General features: G+C 37.3%; 1 protein-coding gene across 3 annotated transcripts; it reads right to left on the bottom strand.

Moving 5' to 3' along the window:
- Window positions 1-766: 766 nt before the first annotated feature.
- WDR12 (WD repeat domain 12) lies at window positions 767-27305 on the bottom strand. 3 transcript variants are annotated; one of them, XM_060152300.1, is made up of 14 exons: window positions 26919-27305; window positions 26229-26325; window positions 22587-22681; window positions 19434-19528; window positions 18089-18195; window positions 17078-17193; window positions 16370-16524; window positions 14985-15030; window positions 13009-13094; window positions 3363-3503; window positions 3140-3245; window positions 2847-2979; window positions 2017-2089; window positions 767-1104 (listed from the first exon to the last, which is right to left on the bottom strand). In XM_060152300.1, the coding sequence occupies exons 2-14, from the start codon at window positions 26267-26269 to the stop codon at window positions 1027-1029; spliced, it is 1272 nt and encodes a 423-aa protein (XP_060008283.1). In that variant the 5' UTR covers window positions 26270-26325; window positions 26919-27305; the 3' UTR covers window positions 767-1026. The 3 variants fall into 3 exon arrangements, with proteins under 3 accessions (XP_060008283.1, XP_060008284.1, XP_060008281.1); XM_060152301.1 differs by lacking the exon at window positions 26919-27305 and adding an exon at window positions 26583-26813; XM_060152298.1 differs by lacking the exon at window positions 26919-27305 and having other exon boundaries at window positions 26229-26519.
- Between the last annotated feature and the right edge of the window lie 107 nt (window positions 27306-27412).

Genomic DNA, 27412 nt, shown 5'->3' with positions numbered 1-27412 from the left:
CCCAGCACTGGAGGTACAGAGTCCTAACCACTGGACCTCCAGGGAATTCCCTGACTTATCTTTTAAAAAAAAATATTGTATTTATTTATTTATTTTTGGCTGCATCCGGTCTTAGTTGCAGCATGCGGGATCTTTAGTTGTGGCATGCGGGCTCCTCTCTAGTTGTGGTGCGTGGGTTTTCTCTCTCTAGTTGTGGCACACAGGCTCCAGGGCACGTGGGCTCTGTAGTTGTGGTGTGTGGGTTCCAGAGCACGTGGGCTCTGTAGTTTGTGGCATGCAGGCTCTCTAGTTGTGGCGCACAAGCTCAGTAGTTGTGCACAGGCTTAGCTCCCCTGTGGCATGTGGGATCTTAGTTTCCCAACCAGGGATCGAACCCACGTCCCCTGCATTGGAAGGCAGATTCTTTATCACTGGACCACCAAGGAAGTCCCCTCCCTGACTTATCTTTAATACAAAGTACTTCACTTAAAACATTTCAACAAATTCTTAATTAACTGGCAGTATCTACATGTTTTAATGTCCTGAATACCTACAAAGAACATTATTATAGTTAGACATAACTTATTTTACCAAACACAGATTGTATTTCTAATTTTTTCTCTATTAAAATTTATTAGTTTTTTTAGATGCTTTTTTTTAAACAGCTAACTTTTTAAAAAGTGAAATTTCTCCCTTAGAGATAAAAATCTGAACAATTACTGAATTTTTAATAATGCTTTTATAGCATTTCAAAAGCAATTCTTAATTCAAACCAATACCTTTAAAGATAAATTAAAAACTTAGTTTAATTTCAAGGGTTTTCATAAGGTAGAGAATGCAGGCCATGTTTTACATTTAATAAACATAACTGTTATATAATAAATACAAAATAAAGAAAAAGACAGTGATAACTATCATCAAGGGTGAAACAGTATATAAATTTTAATCTAAAAGGCTGCTTCCTGCATCTGCATCGATGTAATCTGAGAATTCTCTATCAGTTTCATTTACAGAAGGAATCTCTGTAGCCAAATTTATCATTCACTTTCATGCACCCACGTGCGAAGTCGTAGGTGAATATCTATAGGAATACAATTTATTGTCTGCTCCTCCACTCAGAAGTAACTGCGTAAAGGGAGAGGAAAAAAACATAAACACAGAAGTAAATACAATTATTTCATATGATTGCTGAACCTAATTAAATACTGATGATTCTGATTACAGAAGGAATTATGGATGAGCAATTAACTTGCATTGAGAGTTAATACTAAAACGGGCCAATTGCATCAAATTTCACTACTATATTACAAATATACTATATATATATACACTATATTAAAACTTTAAAAGTGGTGATTTTAATTTGGTTGAGGCATAATATGCTACTGTACTTTCTATGAAGCATTTGCTAAGAAATGTAATAAAATTTAAACGTTTGAAGGGTAATATAGTTTTACCTGCTTAAGAAAATTACGTTTTTAAAAGATGGCACATTGTTTTGTAGGTAAATGGATACTACAGATTTTTCAGATAGCCCTCAAACCTGCATTTGGAAAGCGTTCTTAGGCAATAAGAGCTTTTACGTGTGTGTGTGTGTGTGTGTGTGTGTGTGTGTGTGTGTGTGTGTGTGTGTGTGTGTGTGTGTGTGTGTGTGTGTGTGTGTGTATAATTTAATTGTAATTCTTGAAGAACATTTTATAATACAGCCATATTATCTAAGATTTTTCTAAGTAGCAAATACTTTGATCCAATTAGTCTGAAGTAGCAAGTTTAGGGACTTAAAACATTTCAATAAAATACTCATGAGAAAAAAAGTGCTTCAAAATATTCAAATTTTACTACTCCTAATATTAAAGGACAATTTTTTTCTTCTTTAAATGAGATATGAGATTTTATGAATATTAATGCAACTTAGAATACAGAATTATAAATATCAGATATATTGAAACTAGTAACTCTGTAAACACAAATACCAGATTTATTCTAAAAACATAATGTAGTTTCTTCCTCTCTACCAAATAACTAATAAATTCTTACCCCTGTGACTGTCCAGTCTACACTCAGAACTTTGTCTTCATGAGCAGCCAGATCATAGAGAGGAGCCTTACAACTAAAAGATGAAAATATTAACATGTTATATGCATTTCATAGTATTAAACAAACATATATGACTAGTCACTTATACTTTTCTGAAAATTTTAGTTTACCATCCTTGCCCCAATAACCACTTAATCTTAAAATTCTGAGCATTTACTTGACTACTTCTCCTGTTTTTCCTGTATCATTAGCAGACTGTGGTTTTGGTTACTGCCTCTCCATTCTACTTGTAGAAATATGTAAATAAATTGTATATGCATTCTCTTGGGGGCCCTCTGCATATATTAGTATCGCAGCACTAACTGATGAGTAAGAAAGGAACCTTAAAATTTTATCTTTAAAATTCTGTATTTTTACTTAATTGCCTATTAACACATAATTTACAATTTGACCACAGTGCCATTCATTCAGGCCACTGCCCTTCGAATTCTATAATTATCATATTTATATTAAGGTTCGGGTTTTTTTTCCTATTTTATATAACAAGGTCAGAAAGATGGATTTCATAAATTGTGTTTTTGGCAAAAGATAAACTATCACAATTAAATTCATTCAGAATGCAAAAAAAACCCAACATATTAACATTAAGAAAATTCCTTTGATCCTGGCCTTCCTTTTTGATATCAATATGTATCATTTCAGGATATATGACCCAGACCTTTCTTTTAACCCTTTTGCTTTTGGATAGTCATTTCAGTGTTCATTTCATTTTCTCTGTATACAACAGGGCAAATGATAGATTTCCTTTGTAAGTCATCAACAGGAGTTACCTTCTCGTATCCCACAGCTTAACCATGTTATCTAAAGAGCCTGAAATGAGCTGCTGCTCATGGGCAGGAGACCACTTGACTGATGTGACCCAGCCTGTGTGGGAGGTTAGGGACAGCGACACCAAAGAACCATCTGAACAAAACAGACAACCATTATTAAATTTTAGAAAACAGAAGTAGGCAGAACCCCCCCAAAAATTTCTAGAACAGTATCTTTTTATACACATCTCTAGTGAGAAGAGAAACGGATGTTACTCACTCATATTTTTCCTTCAGAGGTTTACACAACTCACCTTTAGTTCGGGGATCCCACAGTCTGATATGCCTATCTGTACTTCCAGATGCTAAACGTTTACAAAGTGGAGAATAGGAGATACAATTAAACACTTTATTTCCTGTCTAAAAAAAAAAAAGGAAAGAACATGTAACCAGGGTGGGCGAAAAGTAACCATCTCCTAGAAGTTTACCGGGCTTAAAAGCTCAAAATTAATCAGAGAAACACTGAATTTGTCTTACCAAAGTTGACTTAAGACTGCCGGACTCAGCATCCCACACTCTAATTGTGTGGTCCCAAGATGCACTGCAGATTTCTTCAGCATCTGACCACAGAACCGAGGAAATTGCTTCCTTGTGGCCAGAGAGGGTCACTATGGGAGTCTAGAAATGAAGGACACCCAAAAGGGAAAGCATTTTTGGTTTAGAGTGATTGAAACAATAATAATAGTTATTACTTTTAAAGCTGATATGCCAGATATTTTGTCAGGTGCTTTAGCTTTCATATCCTACCTTATTTCTTCTTTACAGCAATCCTCCAAGACATATTTCTGTTTTTATTTTATATATGAAAACACTGAAGTTGAGAAAGATAACTTGCCCAAGGTCATACTGTTTATAAATGGCAGATCTGAGATTGAACCCAAATATTACTCCAAAATTTGTAGTCTTTCCACAGTATTCTGTTGCTTCCCCTTCTGCTCTACTTTTCATTTTGAGGAATATTAACACTAATTAAATTCTCCCAGTTGACAAAGATGTTATATGTAGAAGCTAGAAGAAAAAGCTCTGGGGTCAGAAAGACCTAGGTTTGAGGTAAGGTGCTGCTATTTTCTACATAACTCTTCCAGGTTAATTAATTGCAGTAGGTTATTCTCACCACCTCATTTCTTCAGCATCCAATCTTTAAATAATGCCCATGGCTCATTTATTAGAATTCCAAAATCTCTAATGTCCCTCTCAAATTAAAATCATCAAACTAGGTATACTGTCTGTCTTAAATAAAAGAACATGTAAAAGAAGGAAGGAAAACTCTTGAAATGGGGGACAGTTGACTTACTTGTGTAACTGTTACATTTAACCTTCTTAAATGTTAAGGGGGTTGTACTAGATTAGAGATCAGCAAAGTTTTTTGATAAAGATCCAGAAAGTAAAAATTTTAGCCTTTCCAGGCCACATACAGTCTCTGTTCCGTGTTCTTTGTTTTTAAAGCCCCTTAAAAATGTAAAAATCATTCTTAGCACTCTGTAGTACAAAATCAGGCCACAGCCAAATCACCTGTGGGGCTGTTATTTGCCAACTGCTGGACCAAATGATCCCTAAGGTCTCTCTTCCAGGCCTAAAATTTTCCTGGAAGTAGTAAAGGAACCTGATAGAGGAGTGAGGAACAGAACAACCTCTATTGTGATCCAAAACAAAAAGTAAGGTAACAATCAATCAGAGGCTCCAGGATAGGAAATGGCATGTAAAATGATGGGTAAATGTATATGAATAAGCAATCCCATTCCTAGGTATTTACCTAAGAAAAATGAAAACTTAGGTTCACATAAAAAACTGTCCACAAATGTTTATAGCAGTTTTATTTATAACTGTCAAACTAGAAACAACCCAAATATCCTTCAACTGGTGAATGATTAAACCAACTGTTGTATATCCATACAATAGACTACTAGTCAGCATTTAAAAGGAATAAACCATGATACCCAATAATCTGGATGAATCTTTCTTTGTTTCCCTCCTCAAATACATTACGATATGTGAAAAAAAAGCTTGATGCAAAAGGCTACATACTGTGTGATTCCACTTATATGATATTCTAGAAAAAGAAAAATGACAGGAACAGAGATCTGATAGTAGTTGTCAGGTGATAGAAATAGAGAGGAAAGGCTGACTACAAATGGGCAACATGAGTTTCAGGGGATGGCAAACTCTCCCATATCTTGAATACGTAGTAGTTACATATTCTATGTATTTATCAAAACTCAAAAGCTATACACCAAAAAGAGTGAATTTTCCTACATGTACACTTTTTTTTTTTTTTTAAGATAGAAAAGTCAACTTTGGCATTGTTACTGCAAACAAACTTCAGCAGAATAGTACTGGAGGGGACTTCTTTGGTGGTCCAGTGGTTAAGAATCCACCTTCCAATGCAGGGGACGCAGGTTCGATTCCTGGTCGGGAGACTAAGATCCCACATGCCGTGGGGCAAGCAACAGAGGAGCCCATGCTCTGGAGGCTGCACACAACTAGAGAGAAGCCCTCATGCCGCAATGAAGATCCTGCGTGCTGCAACTAAGACCTGAGGCAGCCAAATGAATGAATGAATGAATTTTTAAAAAAGAACAAATGCTGAAAAAAAGAATAGTACTGCAGGAAAAACAGCAATTTTGAGAGAAAATGTGGAAAAAACCTTATTCTATGTTAATATATGAAACAAATGACCAGTAAATGAACTGATTGAGAGCATTACTCATATTAATACAAGCCAGGTACTAGAAAGAAATCCAGAGAGAAAATAACTTTTTGATATTTGTCTTATTTTGGTCTTAATAACCCAACTTTTCCTATTATTTCTAATTTCAACTTCAAATAGCACTTCAAGGGTTTCTAGCATAACTTCAATTAATAATTTATGAATGCACAGATTTAAAGCTTATAAAAACCTAAATGAAAAAAATGAATATATTGTGATTTCTCTCAAATAAAATGAACAGTGGAAGCAAGCTTATGAACGTGCACACCTAAAAATAAAAGTTATCAGCAAGGCACTGAGTGGGAGAAAATACTTATAATACCTATATCCAGCAAAGACCTTGAATACAAAATACAAAAAGAAAGCTAGTCGTTAAAACAGTATGGTACTGGCACAAAAATGGAAATATAGATCAATGGAACAGGGTAGAAATTGCCCCACAGGGTAGAAAGCCCAGAAATAAATGCATGCACCTATGGTTAATTAATCTAAGACAAAGGAGGCAAGATTATATACAATGGAGAAAAGACAGTCTCTTCAGTAAATGGTGCTGGGAAAACTGGACAGCTACAAGTAAAAAAATGAAATTAGAACATCCTTTTACACCATACACAAAAATAAACTCAAAATGGACTAAAGACCTAAATGTAAGACCGGATACTATAAAACTCTTAGAGGAAAACATAAGCAGAACACTCTGACATAAATCGTAGCAATATCTTTTTCGATCCATCTCTAGAGTAATGGCAATAAAAACAAAAATAAACAAATGGGACCTAATGAAACTCAAAAGCTTTTGCATAGCAAAGGAAACCATAAATAAAATGAAAAGACAACGCACAGAATGGGAGAAAATATTTGCAAACAATGTGACTGACGGGATTAATTTCCAAAATTTCCCAACAGCTCATGCAGTTCAATATCAAAAAAACAAACAACCCAGTCAAAAAATGGGCAGAAGACCTAAATACACATTTCCCCAAAGAAGACACACAGATGGCCAAGAGGCACATGAAAAGATGCTCAACATCGCTAATTATTAGAGAAATGCAAATCAAAACTACAATGAAATATCACCTCATACCAGTCAGAATGGCCATCATCAAGAAATCTACAAATAAATGCTGGAGAGGGTGTGGAGAAAAGGGAACCCTCCTACATTGTTGGTAGGAATGTAAATTGGTACAGCCACTCTGGAGAACAGTATGGAGGTTCCCTAAGAAACTAAAAATAGAGCTACCATATGATCCAGCAATCTCACTCCTGGGCATATATCTGGAGAAAAACTAGCTTTGAAAGGACATATGCACCCCAATGTTCACTGCAGCACTGTTTATAAGAGCCAAGACATGGAAGCAACCTAAATGTCCATTGACAGATGAATGGATAAAGAAGATGTGGTACATATATACAATGGAATATTACTCAGCCATTAAAAAGAAAGAATGACATTTGCAGCAACATGGATGGACATGGAGATTATCATACTAAGTGAAGTAAGTCAGACAGAGAAAGACAGATATCAGATGATATTGCTTATATGCAGAACTAAAAAAAAAGATACAAATGAACTTATTTACAAAACAGAAACAGACTCACAGAGAATGAACTTATGGTTCTGGGGGGTGGGGAAGAGAAGGGGGGAGGGATAGATTGGGAGTTTGGGATTGACATGTACACACTGCTATATTTCAAATAGACAACCAACAAGGACCTACTGTATAGCACAGGGAACTCTGCTCAATACTCTGTAATAACCTAAATGGGAAAGGAATTTGAAATAGAATAGATACATATATATGTATAACTGAATCACTTTGCTGTACACCTGAAACTAACACAACATTGTTAATCAACTATACTCCAATATAAAATAAAATAAAAAATAAAAACAAAATATAAAAAGATCTCTTACAAATCAATAAGAAAAAGATAAGCAACACACTTAAAAAAAATGCAGTGGTTAAGAATCTGAGCTTCCACTGCAGGGGGCATGGGTCTGATCCCTGGTCGGGGAACTAAGATCCCGCATGCCGTGTGGTGCAGCAAAAAAAAAAAAAAAAAAAAAAAAAAAAAGGGCTAAAAACATGAACAGGACTTCAAAATTAGCTATCAAAGGGCTGGGACTTAAAATACACTACACACCACCAAAAATCACAAAATAAGACACCTTTTAACAGTAAGTAAATGTAAACATGTTATGTGATAAAATGAAATCAGTTATGGTACTAAAAAATTGACCATATCAAGTGGTGATATGGATGTGGAGTAACTTTGACTCTCATACTGTCAGTGGGAGTATAAACTGATATAACCATCTTGGAAAATGTTTTGGCAGTATTAAACATTCATAAAACTGAACATGTGCGTACCCTGTCACTCAGCAATTCTACTCCTGCAATTCTACATATGCAGAAATGACGACATATGTGCACCAAAAAACAAGTACAGCAACTTTATTTATGGTGGCTAAAACTAGAAACAATCTAAATGTCCATCAAAACAAGAGCAAATAAATTCTGGTATATTCATGTAATAGCATGCTATCTATTACTGAAAAGAACTATTACATGCAGGAGATGAATGAAATCTCACAGATATTACAGGCATACCTCAGAGATACTGAGGGTTTGGGTCCAGACAACCACAAAAAAGCAAACACTGTAATAAAGTGAGTCACAAGAATTTTTTGTTTTCCCAGCGCATATAAAAGTTATTGTTTAGGGCTTCCCTGGTGGTGCAGTGGTTGAGAGTCAGCCTCCCGATGCAGGGGACATGGGTTCGTGCCCCGGTCTGGGAAGATCCCACATGCTGCGGAGCAGCTGGGCCCGTGAGCCATGGCTGCTGAGCCTGCGTGTCCGGAGCCTGTGCTCCGCAACAGGAGAGGCCACAGCAGTGAGAGGCCCGCGTACCAAAAAAAAAAAAAAAAAGTTATGTTTACACTATACTGTAGTATATTAAATATGCAATAGCGTTATGTATTAAAAAAGTACATACCTTAATTAAAAATTACTGCTAAAAATGGTAACCATCATCTGAGTCTTCAGCAACTCATAATCTTTTTGCCTTTGGAGGGTCTTGCCTCAATGTTGATGGCTACTGACTGATCGGGTGGTGGTTGGTGAAGGCCAGGTTTGCTGTGGTAATTTCTTAAAATGAGACGACAATGACGTTTGCCACATCGATTGACCTTTCACGAACAACTTCTCTGTAGTATTCAATGCTGTTTGATAGCATTCTACCCATAGTAGAACTTCTTTCAAAATTGGAGTCAAATCTTTCAAACCCTGCTGCTGCTTCATCAACTAAGTTTATGTAATATTCTAAATCATTTGTTATCATTTCAATAATCTTTATAGCATCTTCACCAGGAGTAGATTCCATCTCAAGAAACCACTTTCTTTGCACAACCATAAAAAGCACCTCCTCATCCATTAAAGTCTTAAATGAGATTGCAGCAATTCAGTCACATCTTCAGGCTCCACTTCTAGTACTAGTTTTTAAAATTATTTCTACCACATCTGCAGTTACTTCCTCCACTGAAGTCTTGAACCCCTCAAAGTCATCCATGAGGGTTGCAATCAACTTCTTCCAAACTCCTGTTAATGTTGATATTTTGACCTCGATAAATCATGAATGTTCTTCATGGCATCTAGAAATGGTGAATTCTTTCCAAAGGTTTTTTTTTTCTTAAAGCTTTTTTAAAAATTTATTTTTTAATTCTTTTTAAGTTTTGGCTGCATCGGGTCTTAGTTGCGGGATCTTCGTTGCGGCACGCGGGGTCTTTTGTTGCAGCGCGCGGGCTTCTTTCTAGTTATGGTGCGCAGGCTCCAGAGCACGTGGGCTCAGTAGTCGTGGGGTGTGGGCTTAGTTGCCCCGCAGCATATGGGACCTCAGTTCTCCAACCAGGTATCGAACCCGCGTCCCCGCATTAGAAGGCGAATTCTTAACCACTGGACCACCAGGGAAGTCCCTCCAAAGGTTTTCAGATGACTGCCCAGATCCATCAGAGGAATCACTAAGTATGGCAGTTATTGTCTTATGAAATATATTTCTTAAATAATAAGGCTTAAAAGTTGAAATTACTCCTTGACCCATGGGCTGCAGAATGGATGCTGTGTTAGCAGGCATGAAAATAACATCAATCTTCTTGAACATCTCCATCAGAACTCTTGGATGACCAGGTGTACTGTCAATGAGCAGTAATGTTTTTAAAAAGGAATCTTTTTTCTGAGCAGTAGGTCTCAACAGTGGGCTTAAAATACTTAGTAAACCATGCCGTAAACAGATGTACTGTCATCCAGGCTTTGTTGTTCTATTCACAGAGCACAGACGGGGTAGATTTAACATAATTCTTAAGGTCCCTAGGATTTTCAGAATGGTAAATGAGCACTGGCCTCAACTTCAAGTCACCAGGCTGCATTAGCCCCTAACAAGAGAGTCAGCCTGTCCTTTGAAGCTTTGAAGCCAGGCATTGACTTGTCCTCTCTCATAAAAGTCTTAGATGGCATCTTCTTTTAAAAGAAGGATGTTTTATCTGCTTTGAAAATCTGTTAGTGTAGTTACCTTCATTTAATTTCTTAGCTAGATCTTCTGGATAACTTGCTGCAGCTTCTACATCAGCACTTGCTGCTACACTTTGAACTTTTATGTTATAAAGACTGCTTCCCTTAAATCTCTTGAAGCAACTTCTGCTCGCTTCAAACTTTTCTTCTACAGCTTCCTCACCACTCTCGGCCTTCAAAGGATTGAAGAGAGTTAGGGCCTTCCTCTGGATTAGGCTTTGGTTTAAGGGAATGTTGTGGCTGGTCTGATCTTCTACCCAGACCACTCAAACTTTCTTCATATCAGCAACAAGGCTGTTTCACTTTATCATTCATGTGCCCACTGGAGTAGCACTTTTCCTTCAAAAACTTTTCCTTTGCATTCACAACTTGGCTAACTGGCATAAGAGGCCTATCTTTTTGACCTCTCTCAGCTTTTGACATGCCTTCCTCACTAAGCTTAATCATTTCTAGCTTTCGATTTAAAGTGAAAGACATGAGACTTCCTTTCACTTCAACACTTAAGAGTCCACTGTAGGGTTTTTAATTGGCCTAATTTCAATATTGTTGAATCTCAGGGAGTAGGGAGGCCCGAGAGGAGCAAGAGAGATGGGGGAACGGCTGGTCGGTGGAGCAGTCAGAACATACACATTTACTGATTAAGTTCACTGTCTTATATGCGCGTGGTTCATGGCACCCCAAAGCAATTACAATGGTAACATCAAAGATCACTGATCACCAATCACCATAACAAATATAATAATAATTTAAAAGTCTGAGATATTTTGAGACTTATCAAAGTGTGACACAGAGACACGAAGTGAATAAAGGCTGCTGGAAAAATGGAACCAACAGGCTTGACACACAGTTGCCACAAACCTTCAATTTGTAAAAAAATGCATTATCTGCAAAGTGCAATAAAATGAGGTATGCCTGTATATGAAGCTTAAAACTAGGTGAAACTAATCTAGGATAAGTCAGAACAGTGATCACTTTTAGGAGGTTACTGATTTCAAGGGAGCCTAGAGGGCATCTTCTAGGGTGTTGTTAATTCTTGATGTTTTGATTTAGATAGTGATTACTTGGGTATACACAACTGCAAAAATGCATTGAGCTGTATACTTAATTATACGTATGCCAAACTTCAACTAACATAAAGGTTAAAAAAAAAAAGCTACCTTGTAAGTAAAGTATTTTGATAATTCAAGAAGTCTTTTTCTACTCAGATATATTCTTTAAAGATTGATCAGGGATATGCATCAATAAATTACCACTGGCACATTATCCAATTGGTAAGGCATTTCCAGCTTTAATGTGTCTTATGAGAGAAGTGATAAGGAAGCTGAATTGCCACCAGATCATTCAACTTGCAATTCAGCTGTCTATGTTTAAATGTATAAATTATAAACCACTACTTTCAGTTGGAAACAGTAAGTGCTATTGTTTACTGCAGTTTACGTGAGTTTGAGGAATCACTTATTCCTCATTTTCAACAGTTTTTATAAGATATCTATCTTGTTATTGGTGACTATAAGAAATAATGTGCAAATGTGTGCCTGATTTAATGCACATCCATTACAGCTGTTAGAAAATGAATGAAACATATGATTTCCTAAATCTGACTCAGTATTGTTCTTCTCATTAAGTATATTAATACAGGTCAGATCATATTATGATAAATATCCTTCTAATGGAACAGAGCAAATAAGAATCTGGATTAACTTTCTGAGTTTGATTTAATTGGATCTATAGCAAAATGATAGAATCAAAACCTCAATTAAACTCTTGGTTTCTACTGATTTAGGAGATGTACTAGAATTACATCCTCAGTGTATGAAACATTATTACTATTACTATTTTTTAAACTGACGTATAGTTGACTTACAATGTTGTGTTAGTTTCTGGTATACAGCAAAGTGATTCAGTTATCTATTCTTTTTCAGATTCTTTTCCATTATGGTTTATTACAAGATATTGAATATAGTTCCCTGTGCTCTACAGCAGGACCTATTGTTTACTTATTTTATACATAGTAGTCTGTGTCAAACTCCTAATTTGCTCCCCCCCAACCCCTTCTCCCCTTTGGTCACCATAAGGTTGTTTTCTATGTCTGTGAGTCTGCAACATTATCATTAAACAGTCAGGTAATGAGATATTTCACTAAATTTAGCGCAAGCTTCAACAATTAAAAGATCCTACTTTAAAATTCACCATGAGCAACTCCAACAAAGATGTTAAAAAAAAAAAATTCACCATGAGGCCAAATATAATAGCTAAATAATCAACCTATCAAGCTGTAAACCTAGCTTAATGAAACTACATTCAATAACTCAAATAAATGCAGCAGAGTATTTATAATAACAATTTACAAATCTACTGAAAGAAAGCCTTATGGTTGAAGCAGCAAGACAAGACAAAAGGAAACTAAATATGAACAATTATATTAAATTAACATATATTTGTCAATAAAGACCTAAGCCGGGACTTCCCTGGTGGTGCAGTGGTTAAGAATCCGCCTGCCAACACAGGGGACACGGGTTTCATCCCTGGTCGGGGAAGATCCCACATGCTACGGAGCAATTAAGCCCGTGTGCCACAACTACTGAGCCTCCGTTCTAGAGCCTGCAAGCCACAACTACTGAGCCTGCATGACAAAACTACTGAAGCCTGTGTGCCTAGAGCCCGTGCTCCACAACAAGAGAAGCCACCACAATGAGAAGACGGCGCACGGCAACAAAGAGTAGCCCCTGCTCACAGCAACTAGAGAGAGCCAGAGTGCAGCAACAAAGACCCATTGCAGCAATCAATCAATCAATCAATTTATCAAAAAAAAACCCTAAGCCCAATACTGTCAGTTCTCACAAATACTTACTCTTGTTAGTCCCAATTGCTCTGTTTTCTGTTTCTTTCTCGGTCGATTTGTGGATTCTTCCATTTCATCTTCTTCATCTGTAGGGACTGTATCACAGAGAATTAGATTTGATAGAGTTAAAATTTAAGGTAAATATTAATTACAAACAGTCTCAAATAATTCTTATATTTCTAGGTATATACTTTCTCTGTTATCTCAACTGGTTAGGGAGTTAACATTTCTCCTCATTTTGGTTAATGGAAATTATATCTAAAAACAATACCTGGCTTACCAATCTTCGAAAAGGAGAAAGCAAAAAATAAAGTGTTATACATTAAAATCCTAAAACCTACCCAGTTTGGTATCTTATTAAGATTATCATTATGGCTATTCATCAGTTTACCATATCTATGAAAAGTTGCTTACTATTATAGTTGTAGGAGAGTTCTGACCAGATTGCATTTATATTATGAAGGGAATGACATGGTAAGTAAACACATGTTAAAAGGACATACAGGGCTTCCCTGGTGGCGCAGCGGTTGAGAGTCCGCCTGCCGATGCAGGGGACACGGGTTCGTGCCCCAGTCCGGGAAGATCCCACATGCCGCGGAGCGACTGGGCCCGTGAGCCATGGCCACTGAGCCTGCGCGTCCGGAGCCTGTGCTCCGCAGCGGGAGAGGCCACAACAGTGAGAGGCCCACATACCGCAAAAAAAAAAAAAAAGAAAAAAAAAAGGACATACATTCCAGCCATGTTTATTCTTCTTGACTATTTCACTTTTCTAACAATAAATTAAAAGTGTTTCATAGATAGTTTTTTTTTTCTTTTGTGGTATGCGGGCCTCTCACTGCTGTGGCCTCTCCCGTTGCGGAGCACAGGCTCTGGACGTGCAGGCCCAGCGGCCATGGCTCACGGGCCCAGCCGCTCCATGGCACATGGGATCCTCCCAGTCCGGGGCACGAACCCGCGTCCCCTGCAACGGCAGGCGGACTCTCAACCACTGCGCCACCAGGGAAGCCCGATAGTTATTTTTTGATTAAAATCTTCGTTATCCATCATTTGACTAGGTAGCAAACCCAGATAAAAAACCCATAGATTTTAATGTTTTGTAACTATTTTATAAATGTCATGTGCTTTTCCCAAACTAGACTATAAGCACCTTAAGGGTAACAACTAATCATAGATAATATCTCATCTACCCAGCACTATCAAAAAGTATTTCACAAAAGGAAAAATTCCTACACAAACAACTTTCTGCCTCAAAACTGTTTGCTTTAACTAAAATGGACTTATATTTCCTGCCATTTTACACATAATTATTTAAAACTGTTTAAGCTGGGCTTAACTGTATTTAGGGTGTTGTGCAGTAATATAGCAATTTCCTCAGAAGCAACAGAGGTATTTTGATCTGCTTACCCATGCAATAAATAGTTCTGTACTACTACTTTTTAAAATATATGTGGGTTTTCCCCCTTCTTTTCTTCTAGCAGTGTCTTCTTACTATTATCAAGGTACTTTCCTCTAAGAGTCCCCTTGTCTCCTCTAATTGTTCTTTCTAATCTACGTTTTCAAAGTGAGAAAATTAAGTTTGGTAAAATTGTATTTAAAAAATTTTTTTTAAAGTAAACCAGCTAAACTAAGAAATTTCTCTAATAGTAAAGTATATCAAAATGACTCAAGGTAATTTGTTTATTTCCACATTCCTGAATAAGGGAACTCTGAGAACAAAGGTAGTTATGTCACACTGCACCAGATGTGTTATTGGTACTTGCAGGGATTCAGTGACATTGTCCAATAAATAAGGGGGTGGAAGAGTAGAAAAACATTTTGAAACACAAAGAAATATACTAATTTTTCTCTATACTATAGTACTTTATTTGTGACCTAAAAAGCTCTGGTCCATTTTTTATAGAAAAATATGGGCTAAAAAGTCTTTTTTTCACTGAAATTCTTGAAATATCATTAATAAGTCAACGTAGAAGAAACATTTCATTTACCTGTAGACCAAATCTTTAGCATCTTATCCCAGGAGCCACTGCAAAACTAAAAAAAAATATATATGAAGCGAAAAAGAGTATGCAATATAATCCATCATATTGTTTGCCTGGTTTTCTTCTGCTATTTAACTTGAAATCTTTACTTTGCCCTGAAATCCTTACTACTATGGCATCACCTATCTGCCTGTCTTCCTAGTCTCTGGGAAGTTGTACCCTCAATCTCATGGCAACTGAAAGAGCTGCCATTCTTATAGGGCCCGTACCCTGGCCATGGTTGCTTAGATCAGGGTGGGCAACTGACCTACACTGTGGCAGTAGGTCTCTTCCTCCTTCAGAGGAAAGAGAAAACTTGTGTTTTTTTTGAAAAAAACTGTGTTTTTTTTTGAAAACTTGTGTTTTAGAGAGCTGAAGTTAATCTTTTTCCAGGGACAGACAGTATAGGATGTAAAACCTGGGAATATTGAAGGCCAGGTTTTATTGCCATGTGGAGAAAGCCAGACTGAGGTAAGAGAATGAAGTCAATTTGGGGAGACGAGAGGGAGGAGGTGTGCTAGCCACATGCAAGCCTCTACTCCATTGGTTCCTGACATCCAAATGCATCATCACCCTGCTCATGATGTGGTGCATCACTCCCTCCTTGGGTCTTTTAAGCTAAAAAATGTTCAGGATGAGTTTCTATCTCTTATAGCCAAAGGACAGGGTACAGTTAATTCACTTAAGTTTGGACTCAACAACATGTAAACCTTCTTTATGCCTCAATATGAATACTCATAAATTTTTAACTTTGAATGCAGAATCGTCCTCTGTTACGCTAACTGGCAAAGAAATGCTGAAGAAACACTCTTAAATCTAGAATACTTCATGTGGTTTGGAGAATTTTCAAATGGTGGGGGAGTTTGTAACCCCTCTTAAGTAAATACTGTGTTGCCCTCATAGCTTGACTAACTTTTACCATTTTGTTGTGATACAGAGTAGATCAGCAGTAATAGTAAAACAACCTCGATTAATGCTAACTTTAGTGCATGCTAAGTTTTAGGGGATCAGCTAGACATTTTCAATTAATGACAGCACTATGAGTAGCTGAAGGACTGAAAATGTCAATCACTATGATTTGAGGAGGTTACATAAAGAAATTACTTTTTTACCTGAGTTCTTAAAATTTCTGCTATTTATATAAAATTCTAAACCAGAGATACCCAGAGTCAGGGAGTGACTCTTCATATCTCTCATTATGAGTATTTACTTTTGGTTTGAAATCATATTCTTTAGTCACCAATTGTTATGGAAGTAGGCCGATCACAGTAACTTTATGTAGAAAAGACATTTTTGCACAAGAAGCTCAAATTCTAATTGAACACAATACTAATAACACAATAGCTACTTACTTTGGTTCCTGTGCTATCAACAGCTATAGATTCCACACTGCCAGCATGACCCCTGCAGCAGTGCAGGGCTTTCACTTTGTTTCTCTCTACATTCCACTCCCATAGGAGAATAGTCTGATCCATAGAGGCACTCAGTAGTATGCAAGACAGATTGTCTGAAGAAAGGAGAACACAAGGATAAGAAACAAATTAGTACAAAAATTTTAAATAGTGTTCCAAAACTAAGAACGGAATTTTTTGTAGTTGTTGATAAAGATGTTAAAAAGGTAAAAGACCTCATATAGCCACCTTTGAAAAAAGAAGCTAACTTATGGTATAAAAGGGAAGATTCTTCAAAAATAGTACAGGGACTTCCCTGGAGGTCCAGTGGTTAAGACTCCGTGCTTATACTGTAGGAGCGGGTTCGATCCCTAGTTGGGGAACTAAGATCCCGCATGCCAAAGGGCACAGCCAAAAAACAAAACAAAACTATAAAAGACATGCATTTAACACACTCAATATTAACTTGAAAATGTATATTATGTGATATAATTTTAGGATTCACTTCTACTGATTTACGGATTTTTTTATGTGTATATTTTTGAAAGACCCTTTAAAAACTGAGGCATGAGACATTTCTTATCCTGTCCCCATTCTGCCCCAGCATCGAAAATGGCTTATTTCCAATTCCCTATCCAGGATTCCTCTCCATTTAGGCAGAGTCCTAACCTTTTTTGACCCAGGCCACATCTTTTACAACGTCTGTATGTCCCACAACTGTCATTATTGACTTTCCTTCCAAGGACCAGATCCGAGAAGTCTTATCATAAGAACCAGTCAAGATCCTGTGAGGAGAAAAAAATCCTATGAAACACAAAAAACAGCTTTTCTCAAATCCTGAAATCAATTATATTTCTAAAGCACTGATAAAGTAAACCTTGAGGATTATATTTTTAAACTCTTCTTTAATATAAAGATTAAGATTTCAAAACACACTAGAATAAATCAGAAGATGTTATATTTGGCTTTTCCTGACCTCCTAAAATAAAAATGTAACTGACAAACCCTAGATTTCATTTTTATGATTGTTGTAAAATATTACCACTCCCAGGGAAGCTAAACGAATTGTTTGAAAAGCCTAATAGTCCTTTGTATTTAACCAGTGAAAACCATTAAATAAAAAAGCAGTAGAACCATTTAAAGTAAAAGTAAAACCAGTAAAAACATAACTATGTAATAACTCCAGGGAGACATTCTTTGAAAGTAAGCTCCTACTGAGATCCATTCTTGAGGTGTTTTTCTACAAGAAGGCCAGAGGGGGTCTGCTCTGAACGATTCATACCTTCTTGATTCCAGTCTGCCCTTTTCAGCCCTAAAAATAGCATGATCTGCATCTTCAGGGTAGTAGGCTGGGAGACCTGTGGCTAGAAAAGGTTTTTTTCCCTCTATGAAACAAATTATATTCTTGGTCTTAAAAGCAACATAATCAAATAAATGCCCTAAGACACACGACCTATTCGGAAGACAAATATCACTACAACATCTTTAGACAGAAAAGAAAACCTATTAATAGATACGTTTCTTCTTGACTACACTAAATTTAAAGGTCTTTGGCATGGTCACTATATATATATATATATATATATATCACAAAATTACTTTCACAAAGAACAAGTAATCAGAGAAAAATATTCATATAGTACACTTAAAATGGATACAAAAACATTCATCTGGCAATACCATTCCTCTGCCCCGTCGATCGCACTGATCCAGTCATCATGGAACATGCATTGTTCTGGCTGAGGTGCAGTATACTTTTCCACGTACTCTAGTTCCACAACCTCTTCCTAGTCACAGAGAGAAACCAGAAATCAATCAAGAGAGAGCTTCCCTGGTGGCACAGTGGTTGAGAGTCCGCCTGCTGATGCAGGGGACACGGGTTCGTGCCCCGGTCTGGGAGGATCCCGCGTGCCGCGGAGCGGCTGGGCCCGTGAGTCATGGCCGCGAAGCCTGTGTGTCCGGAGCCTGTGCTTTGCAACGGGAGAGGCCACAACGGTGAGAGGCCCGCGTATCGCCAAAAAAAAAAAAAAATCAATCAGGTGGTGCAGTTTTTAAATGGTATGTTATGAAAATAAAGGACCCCCGGTGTAATTTATCTCCTTCATGTAATAATTCCCCTTCAGAATCCAGAAATTTTGGAGCCATATAAAAAGTGAAAAATTTTATTTGACCTAACCATATGCTAAGAGTAATATCAAGAAATATTAATGACCTTGGAAAACTTATGCCAAAAGTAGAAAAAAAAGAATATAATAAACTTTATAAAAGCATGCTGTTTAATGGATACAGAGCTTCTGTTTAGGATGATGAAAAAATTCTAGAAATGGACAGCGGTGATGGTTGCATAATATTGTGAATGTACTTAATGCCACTTAATTGTACACTTAAAAATGGTTAAGGGCTTCCCTGGTGGCGCAGTGGTTGAGAGTCCGCCTGCCGATGCAGGGAACGCGGGTTCGTGCCCCGGTTCAGGAAGATCCCACATGCCGCGGAGCAGCTGGGCCCGTAAGCCATGGCCGCTGAGCCTGCGCGTCCGGAGCCTGTGCTCCGCAAGGGGAGAGGCCACAGTATATTTCACCACAGTTCCAAAAATTGCCCCCCTAATCATAAAAGCAATTATAAATATTTTAAATTATAAAAGTAATAATAAGTTTGAAAATTAGAGAAAGGGGCAATCACTATAAATCACAATAACCTAACCCATAAGTTTATATATGTACACTATCATTTTATATACCTTTATTAGTAGTAAACATATATTTGCTATTCCCTTTCTTGACAACTGTTCCACAAATATGAAGTTATCTTTCCTTGTTCATTCATCTGCATTTCTTGAATAATACTCTTAGAAAAAAAGGGGGAATTTAAACATTGAAGATATAGAAACCGAGGTTCAGTTTCTAGGAAAAAACAGTAATCAAAAGGCTCTTGGTTCCTGTAGATTCAGGCTGATTCTAAATGAAGTTTTCCTACATTATCTGGTAATACCTTAAGTAAAATAGAGCAGGTAAGCATTTGAACTTACTGATGAGATGTTTTCCAGTTCCATGTGTTTGAACAAGGGCATTCGCAGAAACTGGCCCTTGATAAGGAAATCAAACTCCACATGTTTGTGGAACTCTAAAGAAAATACATAATAAAATTATCATTGTTAGGACCTGAAGTGGTATTGGCAGAGGTAAATGAGAGACCCCCCAAAACAAACAGGTACCTATTATCCTAGTATGGCCTCCAAGTTTCTCCAGAATTTCTCCATGGCACAATCAGACCATGTATTCCAGTATATTATGTGATTTTTAAGAACAGAAATACTTTGTTCTGTTGGTATAATATTTTTATTGTTGATGGTGTAATCATGTTGATTAAGGAAACCTTTGTATTCTAAGAAGAATCCCAAATATATACAAAAGTAGGAATAACATAATGAATCCTCATTCCCAGCTTTTACCAACTCATGGACAATCATCTATACTCCTCCCTCCACTCTCCTGCTGGTTTTTTTTAAAGCAAAACTCAGAAATGATATAATTTCATCTGTAAATGCTTTAGTGTGTAATCTCTAAAATATAAAGACTAAAAAAGTCACAATGTTAAAAATTTAACATTACTTATTCCTTTTAATACCATAAAGCCAGTCAATGTTCATATTTCTTTGTTTCATAAATGTCTTTTAACAGTGAGCTTTCTAGAATCAGCATCCGAAGTCCTCACATTATATTTGATTAATATCTTTAACAGTTCTCTGTCCTTTTTTTCCATTGCCTTTTATTTGCTGAAGAAACTGGGTCTTCTTGTAATACTTCTTACATTCTGGCTTTGGTTGATTATATCTCCAAGGTATCCTTTAACATGTTCCTCTACCACCTACATACAACCTGTACATTAGGCAGACCCAAATGCCTGATTAGACTTTGGGTCTGTCTGTTTCTGGCAAGATATTTACACACCATATTGTATTTCCTATTGTATCACATTAGAAAGCACACCATCTCACTGTGTCTCCTTTTATGATATTAAGATCTACCTCTGAGTTCAGATGATGTCAGTCTGATCCCATCCACCATAACGTTCTTTGTTAGCCTTTTACCTAATAAATGGCTTTAGTAGCTATATTCACTTCTTAAATCCATTATTTCATTTGGAGTTACAAAATGCTAAAAATTCTTTATTCTTTCTGATTTATTAGCTATAATAAAATCCTTCTTAAAGAAAAATTCCCTCATTGACTCTTTGGCTTGTTACTTTTTTAAAAACCTGAACCTGGGCTTCCCTGGTGGCGCAGTGGTTAAGAATCTGCCTGCCAATGCAGGGTACATGGGTTTGAGCCCTGGTCTGGGAAGATCCGACATGATGCGGAGCAACAAAGCCCGTGAGCCAAAACTACTGAAGCCCGTGTGCCTAGAGCCCATGCTCTGCAACAAGAGAAGCCACCACAGTGAGAAGCCTGCGCACCGAAATCAAGAGCAGCCCCTGCTCACCGCAACTAGAGAAAAGCCCGCGTGCAGCAGTGAAGACCCAACGCAACCAAAGATAAATAAATAAAATAAAATAAAAATCTGAATCATTTTGCATCTTCAACTCAAGAGCAGTGACTCAGTTAATCGATTTACACAAAAAGACAAATCAATGTTCATCTACAAGTTTAGAAAAATATGCAAATATTTGGGTAACAACAACCAACCATATACTGATATTGCAAAGTGTCTTGCAAGAAAATAATTCTTATGCTAGTTCAGTTTTTTTCAACAAGTAGAATATATGACATCTTTGGAGTTTAGAAAACTAACTATGCATCAGAATCTCTACACTATTGTACATCCATGGTGAAAGATAAGAACCGATAGGAAATGCTATGTGAATATCTCTGTATCAAGAACTACATCTTGCTAACAATGAAAAGACCTTGTCCCCTTGCAAAAAAGTTGTTCAAAAACATCTTAAGCTTAACAAAAAAGTTATAAGATTTTTGGAAGAGGAAGTGTAAAATATAGTTTACAATTCTCACCTCCCCATTCCTCCAACTAGGGTAGAATCAAAAGAGCTTTAAAAGCATCAGAAACATCTGCATAAAAATATGCTTGCCTCTAGGGCTTCCCTGGTGGCGCAGTGGTTGACAGTCCGCCTGCCCATGCAGGAGACACGGGTTCGTGCCCCGGTCCAGGAAGATCCCAAATGCCGCGGAGCCACTGGGCCCATTAGCCGTGGCCGCTGAGCCTGCGCGTCAGGAGCCTGTGCTCCGCAATGGGAGAGACCACAACAGTGAGAGGCTCGCGTACCGCCAAAAAAAAAAAAAAAAAAAAAAAAAAAAAGCTTGCCTCTAATGATGGCTCCATTGACAAATTTTGTTTTTAAAGATTATGCTTTATGTTATTTTCCATTTTTCATGTTTAAATCTTCTACTATATATATGGTTTCATTACTTTTTAAAGAAACATTTTATTATAGAAAATTCCAAACATATACAAAAGTGGAGAATAATAAACCTTCCTATACCTATCACCCAACTTCAACCATTATCAACTTATGACCAATCTTGTTTGATCAATATTTTTGCATATATTGTTCATATTAATTTTACAATGTTCAAATCATTTTAATTTTATATTAAATTTACATATAAATTTATAGCCCATAATTTTTTTACATACGTTTAATTTATTTTAATTTATATCTTTATAAATGTTTTACTTGATACTGTAGCATATTTATGTTTGTTTTATCCATTATTTTAAAATGAATTTTAAATACTAAAATACTAGTATCAATACTGGCATTTGTTATTATACAAAACAAATGCTCAAATTCAGATATTGTAATTTTGCTTTGTAGAAGCACCAAGATGCTTGTTCTATGCCTACTCAATCTAGCCCTCACGTCTTCATTACCTCTACATCACAACTTTTACACTAAAATCTTTACTCCTAAATCTCAACCACCTTCTCTCCATATTGCCTTAAAAGCAGATTAAACTGAATTTCTTTTTTCCTGAAAACTTATTTCAAAGCATTTTTCAAACTATCATACAGTAGGGAAATCCATGTTATAAATTTTACCATGATAAAATCCATGCAATATTATAAAATAATGCCCCCAAAGGGCTATAAATAACATGTCATGTATTTCAGTCTAGTTAGTGTCACTGTGCTTTCTCCTAACTTTTCAGAGTATATATACCCACCGTTTTTGGCCTCAAGCAATTTATTAATGATGTTACTAAGGTCAGCAATTTCAGAGGCTGCAGGTATCGAGAAAGGAACATCATCTACCGCATATCTACAAAAAGGAAACAATAAATCAAGTCTATAGATGTTTTAACAAATGTGCATTTATTCATTCAACAAACATTTATTGGGTATCTAATACATGCCAGACATTTTGCTACATGGGGTTAACAAAAAATGAATTAACCTGTGGTCTCTGTTCTTGGAAAGGGTTAAAGTCTGGTAATCAAATACGAGGAAAGTATGTAAGAACAGTGTCATAAGTAATACATAAAATGGGAGAACAAGGAAGTGGTAGGTCATTTCAACCAGAGAAAAGGGGGCTGGGAGAACAGAGTCTGAAAGGATGCATAAAAAACATCACTCTTACACTACATCTAGAAAAGTGAGTTTCTGCCAGGTGAAGTGTGGCAAGGCAGAAAGAAGGGGTGCAGGAAAGCAGGGAGAGCAGCAAAAAAAATAGCTAAGAGTTATTAAAGAGCTGCCCACCCAGCTTATTCCAGAAAGTGTTACTTTACTCTAGACAGTGACCAAAGATAAGGCTAAAGAGATGTGCATGGAGTAGTTTAGATGCTCTGTGAAGTACTTTTTACTTCTTTCCCTAGGCAATGGAGGAACCACTGTCCAAGTCAAATAACATCATCAGAATTTTGTTTAGTTAGATCTTTCTTGGCAGCACTGCAGAGACTGGATTACAGGCACACACAGCAGGAGGCAGATTAAGAAACTCTTGTGAGAGAGAATGGGAGAAAATTCTTGCAAATCACATATCTGACAAGGAACATGTATCTAGAATATATAGAGAACATTTATAACTCAGTAATAAAGACAACCCTATTTTAAAAAGGGGCCAAGGATCGAAATAGACATTTCTCCAGAGAAGGTATACAAATGATCAACAGGCACATGAAAAGATTCTGAGCACTGTTAGTCATAAAGGAAGTGCAAGTCAAACCACAATGAGATATCACTTCATACCCACTAGGATGGCTACAATAAGAAAGACAGATATTAAGTGTTGGTGAGTATGTGGAGACATTAAACCCTTATCATTGCTGGTAGAAAGGTAAAATGGTATGATTGCTTTGGAAAAATCTGGCAGTTCCTCAAAAAGTTAAACACAGCATTACCACTTGACCCAGCAACTCCATTCGTAAGTATATACCCAAGAGAAATGAACATATATGTTTACACAAAAACTTGTGCACAAATGTTCACACCACCACTATTCCTAATAGCTAAAAGGTGAAAACAACCCAAATGTCCATCAACTGAACAATGGAAACACAACTTGGTATATCCATACAACGGAATATTATTGAGCAGTAAAAAGGAATGAAGTACTGATATATATATATATACACATATAAAAAAGCCTTCCCCCCACCCCCGCTCCCATTGTGGCAAAAAGAGATTTATTACAACATGTCTTGATGAGCCCTGTTTTATATATATATCTATATATATGTATATATAGATATATATATAAAACAACATGGATGAACCTTGAAAAACATCATACTAAGTGAAAGAAGCCAGTCACAAAAGACCATGTACTGTATAATCCTATTTATATGAAATGTCCATAACAGACAAATCTATAGAGACAGAAAGTAAATTAGTGATTGCCCTGGGCTGGGGGGATTTGGAAGTATTTGGGTGTGGGGGGAGGGGGTAACAGCTAAAGGATGATGAAAAATGTTCTAAAATTTACTGTGGTGATGGTTGCATAATTCTGCAAATATACTCAAAACTAGTGAATTGGACACTTAAATGTGTGAATTCTATTGCACATGAATTACATCTCAATAAAGTTGTTACAAAAAACAAAACCAAAAAAGTCTTCATAAGGTCTGAATTTAGGCTATATTTGTGGGGAATGTAAAAGTTTCAAAAGATGTTAAGGTAGAACTTCCAGGGCTCACCAAGACATGCTATGATAAGTCTCTTTTTGTCACAATGGGAGAGGGGGATGGAGGTTTCAGATCTTGCTAAAATGTAGATTCTAAATCAGCAAGTCTGAGGTACAGTCTGAGATTCTGCTTTTTGTAACCAGCTCCCAAGTGATGCCAATGCTGCTGGTCTGCAAACTACACTTTGAGTAGTAAGGCTATAGTTATATATTTATCATGCTGAAAAAAGTAAAAAGTTATTTAGGTTCTCCAAAAGATAACAAAGCCTAGAAATTTAAAGTTTTGGTTTACTATGATATTTTGGCCAGTAAGATGAGTAGGGAAAAGTAGCATAATTACATACTCATATAGGAAGATACATGTATATGTAAATTATACACATATACATGAATAAATCTACTTTCCCCTCTCATTTTACTGATGAGAACGTATTGCGTGAAAGGAAGAAGCGAGAAGTTTAATTTCTAGGTTTCGTTACCTTTTTGGAAAACCTAAATATATAAACACAAACACACATACACACATATGATGTTTATCCATTTATCACAGGAGTTAAAATACAGTGCTCTAATATTTCTTAAAACTTCATGTGAATCAACAATAATCTCCATAAAACTTTTAATTAGAAAAAATACAGTGATCATGCTATTCCATCACCATATTCCTTTAGAAGCATTTCGACTAAGTATATATACTCATCTGTATTGATAATACAATTTAAATGTACTGTAAGCAACAATACAAGAGGAGTGAATATGATGTACCAGGTCAACACATAAAGCTACAAACACAGAATCAAAAATATAATCTTAATTGAGGTGGGAGTTTTTTAGTTTATAGCTGACATTAGCTTGTTAATACAACAAATATTTATTATTTATCATCAGTTCCAGAAGAACTTGACAAACATTTGTTGACTCAGTCAATCCAAGAAGCATAAGATAGTCTCTACAATCAAGAGGCTTACAATATAGTTGAAGGGACCAGGCGAAACAAAAAAAAGTTAATTAATAGTGTAATATACGCCACAAAGCAGAATATAATTAGGTTTCAAATGATTGCTACATACCTGGGGACCATTTGTAAAATGTTTACATACATATAGGTATACACATACAGGTATATATATATACACACGTATACGTGTAGATTTATGTATATAAATACACAAATCTGTAACTGAATTGACTTCATACTCATCAAAAACCAGTTCTACCAACTCCCTATTGAGAGCTCCACCTTCTAGCCTGGTTTAGAAAAGCATCGTCTATCACCCACGTAGGAAAATGAAGTTGTGTTTTCAGACACTGTGAAATACCACTAAGCAGACAGCCTATAACGACTTGGTCCGTTGTTCACTGTTCAATTACATAATGCACTTCATTCAGGAAGCAAACCTGAAGCCCTTCAGGTCCCTCTACACTCACAATTCAAATTATATACAGCCTGAGTCTAGGCAAGAAGGCTCGGTGATCCTTGAGAAATCCTCGCAAGGTACCGCTTCCATTTGAACGAAAACTCGCTCAAGCGAGGAATCCAGCCAAAAAAAGGGAAAAAGTGAATTGATGGCAAAGATAACCAGGGATGCACAAGGTCATACCGGAGTGGAAAGGATCCCGGGTCTGGGGGGCGGGAGGCGGGAGGGGGGAGGAGAGAAGGGGAGAGAAAGGGAGTACGCTTACTTACTTCTTGTTGTCAGTGAAGAAGCGTGTCTGGAGCTGAGCCATGGCTTGCCTACGAAAACGTATGGGTAACAGACAACCGGCGCTTTGGCCTCTCAGGACTGCAAAAAGAGGCAGCTCAAAGTTAGACCGCACGTGTCAGAGAAAAGCAGCAGTCGAACACTGGGCTTCCGCTTTCTTTCCTCGGGCCTCCTCAGCCAGGAGCCAGGAGGCACCACGAGGCTTCTCTTCCACAAGGCCCAGCCCACAAACATCAACTACCTATTCCTAGATTTAGGAGTCATCGATTAGTAAAGCATAGTCTTAAAGGCGGTGCGTCCCTTTAATCTGTATTTTTAAAAAATATATTTAAGCTTACAATCGATTGTGAAGATACAGAGAGGCCCGATTCAAATAGGCTTCTCCTCTCTCTCTCTCTCTCTTTTTTAATTTTAACAGGTTATCCTCAGTCCCGATAATTCAAACACAGCTCCTAGATACTACAACCCCCAGAAAGCAGCGCTTCTCACACACTGTAACCACTGGGTATTGTAGTCTTTTTTCCCACGCTGCCCTTAGGCTATCTTATTTGCATTAAACCTTCCCGACTCCAGCCAAATTATCTATTATATTTCCTCTGCCTTCAGCTCTAATTCACTAAAGCCTTTCCAGGTTTACTTTTTCAAGCATACTCCCAATCAGACTCTCAGGCTACCGAGATTTTTCTAGGGTTCTCGACACTAGCTTCAGGCTTTAGATCCAGGTGAGAGGCGGGGATACGAAAAAAAGAACGAATCAGAAGGGAAACTAGCGACGGTGGCTGATAGTGGTCTTATCTCAAGCGACTGCGCGGCGCGCTCCGGGAGGGGCGCGCGTGCGCACTGTGCTGGTCTCCATGGCGGGGCCTCGGAGCCAAGACGAGGTTGAGTAGACTCGTTTTGAATTTTCTCCCCTCTGCTCCAGCACTTTGTGGACTTCCCTTCTCGCCCTGTAGGGTGCTCGGCGGCGGCGGGACTGGGGGAGTCGGAGGTTTGGCAGAGCTGTCCGCGCCGACGGACGGGACGCTGCTTCCCAATCCCCCTTTCTTCCTGCTGTCTCCTCCTCCCGTCACCTCCTGACCCGCCCGGTCCCTGAGCAACCGCCGGCCCCCGCCCCTTGCCGCTGACGGGCTTTGGTGGCGCCTTTCGCGCCCCGCCTCGGGCTGTATTC

This window comes from Lagenorhynchus albirostris, chromosome 6 (genome assembly GCF_949774975.1).
Source record: "Lagenorhynchus albirostris chromosome 6, mLagAlb1.1, whole genome shotgun sequence".
In the NCBI taxonomy this organism is placed as follows: domain Eukaryota; kingdom Metazoa; phylum Chordata; class Mammalia; order Artiodactyla; family Delphinidae; genus Lagenorhynchus; species Lagenorhynchus albirostris.
This window is presented reverse-complemented; position numbering and strand designations above follow the sequence as displayed.

Coding starts and splice junctions, on each gene's coding strand:
- WDR12 (XM_060152300.1), bottom strand. CDS start 26,269: ATGGCTCAGCTCCAGACACGCTTCTTCACTGACAACAAGAA. Junction 19,529..22,586: donor ATTGCTTGAGGCCAAAAACG/GTGGGTATATAT, acceptor TATTTTCTTTAG/AGTTCCACAAACATGTGGAG. Junction 2,980..3,139: donor GTGGGATCCCCGAACTAAAG/GTGAGTTGTGTA, acceptor TGTTTTGTTCAG/ATGGTTCTTTGGTGTCGCTG.